At 36.6% G+C, this 5,094-nt stretch overlaps 1 protein-coding gene across 1 annotated transcript; it reads left to right on the top strand.

The window, feature by feature from the left end:
• Positions 1-395: 395 nt before the first annotated feature.
• Positions 396-1,316, top strand: LOC105223910 (uncharacterized). Its single transcript, XM_011201811.4, has 2 exons — positions 396-541; positions 847-1,316. Exon 2 carries the CDS (start codon positions 884-886, stop codon positions 1,169-1,171), a length of 288 nt encoding a protein of 95 aa, XP_011200113.1. The 5' UTR covers positions 396-541; positions 847-883; the 3' UTR covers positions 1,172-1,316.
• Positions 1,317-5,094: the final 3,778 nt, after the last annotated feature.

Here is a 5,094-nt window from a genome sequence, read left to right as displayed (position 1 = left end):
GAGATTTCTGTTACTTAGAGTTTCATCTAACTATTTTTATAACTATTTTAATGTGATGTCATCAACACTGCTATATATGTATGTAAGTATATAAAAGACGCTTGACACTCTTTGCATTAAAAAAAAAAACAAATATTAACATTTCAAAAATAATTAAATCTGTTGTGCTTTCATTAATCAAAGATTTAGGCAAGTAATATAACAGACAATAAATAGTATCGGTGTTGATAGAAAATATTGAGTACCAGCAATGGACCCTCTAATTGAAACAAATAACTCCAAGCAATTCCTTAATCTGCTTCGAAAAGAAGTTAACACGAATAAAATAATCAACCATTTATACCATCTTCACACGTACACATGATTGTTGGCGGTTCGGATGGCCGCATGTTTGAAAGTGTAAGTATGTACATGCATGAAAATAAATTGTGAGTGTCTGCTACAAAACAATGTTTTAACGCTGCGCTGTTGGGCGACGAGTTTATAAAAAGCGCAAAGCGCATGGGAATCGCGAAACATTTACGTGTCAAACGTGAGCTTGGTAAGAGATCGTCTTGCGATATTTCATAAATAGCTTAAATGCGTGAAAAAGAAAGTGTAGCGCAAACTGAAACTGTTACTAAAATTTTCAAATATGCTGAGTCCTGGTTATAAAAAAATATATATAGATGGTTAACAAAACTAAAAATCCAGAAATACGTAGTGGAGTGCTTTTCAAATAACTTATATACAGAAATATACTTTTTTTCATTAAAAAACTTAAAGAATTGCTTGTATAAAAAATTTATTAACAAAAAAAACTTTTAATGAAAAATATATTAATAAGGAACAAATTCTTATTTGCAGTTCCAGACAACTGATATCAATAGCGATAATCTATAAAATGAAAACCCTCATTGTGTGTAGCATTCTAATGACGCTCGCATTGGCCCATCCTCAACGTGAAGGAGCAGCCTATACTAATGAAGCCATTCGCCAGGCACAGCAGACTTTTCTCATACCAAAAGATGCACAAATACAAAATGTGCAAGAAGGTATTGAACTGGGTGCATACGAGGCGATTCCCGGCAATCAGCGGATAAATCTATTCGAGATCCTCGGTGATCAAGTGCCATCTGAAGTTATTAACAACCTTCAGTCACAAGTCGATCAGATTGGTAGGAATAAGTAAACTCGGATTGTTAACTAAGTTTTAATTAAATTAATTTTTGTTTTCCTTTGTAAAATTTTTATGTTTTACAAATTTTATTGAAATTTTGTTTCTGTTTACATAAAATATACAAACATACCTAAACTAAAATATATTGGTTTCAAATTGTCAATTATCGTACGTTTCGACACATGCAGGAAAAGTCGATTGTGCAAAAGTGAAAGCGGTAAACTTTTTTTTGACGTTGTCACTTGTCTCCAGGAAGATCGCATTACACGCCACCTAACAAGTTCGCTAGCTATGGCATTTTAACTTATTTCCTTCTTGTAGCTAACATGGTAGGTGTATGTATATGTTTATATAAGAATGCATACATCATGATAAGTAAATACATGTTTTTAATTCATGAAATTACTGTCGCTTTCACTTTGTCTTTGTTGAACGTGATCATGAAGTTAATTTGGTTTGCGTACCTCAATACAAACACAAGCGGCAGCAATGTAATCCAAAAGTGAAGGGAGGCATGAGGGCGAAGCAGGTGCTGTATTTTCACTTCATGTTAATTAGCCACCTCGTAAGCACTATTAATTTCTTTGCAAATCAATATTTGTATACACATATGTACATGTAAGTATTTAGTAATAGATACAAATACGTGATTGAAAAAACTTCGCAATATTTGTTATTATCTAATAGTATATTAACCACCGTAAGGTAAATTAAGTAAGGTAATTTATATTTGGCTGGCCTTATCTACATACATATGTATATAAGTATCTGAATACCAGCCTCAGCATTTGCAGGGCGAATGTAAGATTGATAATCGTCATATATACATGTATGTTTATTTATATTTTGTTTGTACCTTTTTTGTATTTGTTGTAAGCTTAATTTCGCTTTACGCTAAAGCTACTAATGATACAAGTAATTCGTCTTTTATCATATGTCTGCTTATTCGCGCATTCGTTGCCGACATAATTGATATTTTGCCCTTCTGTGAATCTACAATCGCTTATTATATCATTACCAGGTTTTGCCATTTACTACTGTTATTGTGATATACATTCATGCATTAATAGTCGAAACTAATGCATTGCAGATGGGTAAAATAGGAAATGTAAATAAATGTGAGCTAACTTTTTTTGAAAAAATTGGCGTGGCGCCCTTTAAGAGGTTTGAAGTAAACCACTAAAGATACAATAACTAAATTCGCTTACACGAATTTTCATAAAATTCCTACAGATAGTGTGGAAATTGATATACCGGATTATAACCCCGCGATCTCTCCATATAACGGTTTTGTTAAAAACTACTAAAAGCGCGATTAATCAATAACTAAATGGGTTCTTCTTTTTTACTGGCGTAGACACCGCTTACGCGATTATAGCCGAGTCAACAACAGCGCGCCAGTCGTTTCTTCTCTTCGCTACGTGGCGCCAATTGGATATTCCAAGCGAAGCCAGGTCCTTCTCCACTTGGTCCTTCCAACGGAGTGGAGGTCTTCCTCTTCCTCTGCTTCCCCCGGCGGGTACAGCGTCGAATACTTTCAGAGCTGGAGTGTTTTCGTCCATTCGGACAACATGACCTAGCCAGCGTAGCCGCTGTCTTTTAATTCGCTGAACTATGTCAATGTCGCCGTATATCTCGTACAGCTCATCGTTCCATCGAATGCGATATTCGCCGTGGCCAACGCGCAAAGGACCATAAATCTTTCGCAGAACTTTTCTCTCGAAAACTCTCAACGTCGACTCATCAGATGTCTGCACCATATAGCAGGACGGGAATTATGAGTGACTTATAGAGTTTGGTTTTTGTTCGTCGAGAGAGGACTTTGCTTCTCAATTGCCTACTCAGTCCGAAGTAGCACCTGTTGGCAAGAGTTATCCTGCGTTGGATTTCAAAGCTGACATTGTTGGTGGTGTTTACGCTGGTTCCAAGATAGACGAAATTATCTACAACTTCAAAGTTATGACTGTCAACAGTGACGTGAGTGCCAAGTCGCGAGTGCGACGACTGTTTGTTTGATGACAGGAGATATTTCGTCTTGCCCTCGTTCACTGCCAGACCCATTTGCGTTGCTTCCTTGTTCAGTCTGGAGAAAGCAGAACTAACGGCGCGGGTGTTGAGACCGATGATATCAATATCATCGGCATACGCCAGCAGCTGTACAATCTTATAAAAGATTGTACCTGCTCGATTAAGTTCTGCAGCTCGAACTATTTTCTCCAGCAGCAGATTGAAGAAATCGCACGATAGGGAATCGCCTTGTCTGAAACCTCGTTTGGTATCGAACGGCTCGGAGAGGTCCTTCCCGATCCTGACGGAGCTTTTGGTCCCGCTCAATGTCAGTTTACACAGCCGTATTAGTTTTGCGGGGATACCAAATTCAGACATTGCGGCATAAAGGAAGCTCCTTTTCGTACTGTCGAAAGCAGCTTTAAAATCGACGAAGAGGTGATGTGTGTCGATTCTCCTTTCACGGGTCTTTTCCAAGATTTGGCGCATGGTGAATATCTGGTCGGTTGTTGATTTACCAGGTCTGAAGCCACACTGATAAGGTCCAATCAGTTTGTTGACGGTGGGCTTTAATCTTTCACACAATACGCTCGATAGAACCTTATACGCGATATTAAGGAGGCTAATCCCACGGTAGTTGGCGCAGATTGTGGGGTCTCCTTTTTTATGGATTGGGCATAGCACACTTAAATTCCAATCGTTGGGCATGCTTTCGTCCGACCATATTTTACAAAGAAGCTGATGCATGCTCCTTATCAGTTCTTCGCCGCCGTGTTTGAATAGCTCGGCTGGCAATCCATCCGCCCCCGCCGCTTTGTTGTTCTTCAGGCGGGCAATTGCTATTCGAACTTCTTCTTGGTCGGGCAATGGAACGTCTTTTCCATCGTCATCGTCATCGATTGGGGAGAACTAAATGGGTTAGATACATTAAATTTTATGTCCAAGTTGGCACAATAGGGCTTTATAGTCCATATTTAGATTAAACCTTATATCCAATTTCAACCAAGTTTGGTATGTTGCATTAATTTTAGTGGTTATGACTAAAAATTCTTCAAATCGGACCAAAACTGTTCAAGTCCTCAAATACCAAATACTTATGTGAAACCCAGTTTATTTTGCAAACTTGTTATTGCAAATATCGGACAAACTGTGAGATATGTATACTCGCATTATAGAAACTCAGCGTTAATCCTTATGTGATAATAATATGCTCCTCTACCAAAAATAGAAAAACTATCGGTCAATATGTGAGTTATCTTAATGATACATTAATATCTTTGTGCCTAAAATAAATAAAAGCCGTCGCTTGACTTTAGTCGTTATATTCACAATTAATTAAAGAAACCCACAGAGATTGTTTTTCTGTTAACAATATGTAGTAATACCAAAAACAAATAAATACAGGTCATTACTATCCACATATCTTTACCTTTCATATACCTAATATAATTAATATAAGATTTTCAAACTTTCGGTTGGATTTATACCTGTTCAAATCGGTCGATATATATATCTTATATCTTAGTAAAATAACTGAACAAAGAATATCGGAAGTTCTAGAGTTGAATGCTGAAAATATCTGAAATTATATTAAACTGTATACATGTAATGATTTTTGTTACTCTAACAAGCCGCCTTTAATCCTTGCAAGTTGCAAGAGTAAGAAATGTTCGGATAAACCCGAAATTAGCCCCTCATTACTTGTAATATACGAAGTGCTATCATCAACATGTTTAACTATTATATTATATGTTGCGGATCGCCTCGTTGAAGATTTAGCAATTGAAGGATTAAAAGGATATTTACATTACAACGAAAACTATTTAATTTATGACTAAATGAAAATGAAATGAAATTAAGTTCTGTCATACTTGCGATTCTTAATATAAAGACCTGATTTATAATAATTGAATCAAAGGTTATATGAG

This window comes from Bactrocera dorsalis, chromosome 1 (genome assembly GCF_023373825.1).
Source record: "Bactrocera dorsalis isolate Fly_Bdor chromosome 1, ASM2337382v1, whole genome shotgun sequence".
NCBI lineage: Eukaryota > Metazoa > Arthropoda > Insecta > Diptera > Tephritidae > Bactrocera > Bactrocera dorsalis.
Note: the sequence above shows the minus strand (reverse complement) of the source record. Positions and strands in the feature narration are given on the sequence as shown.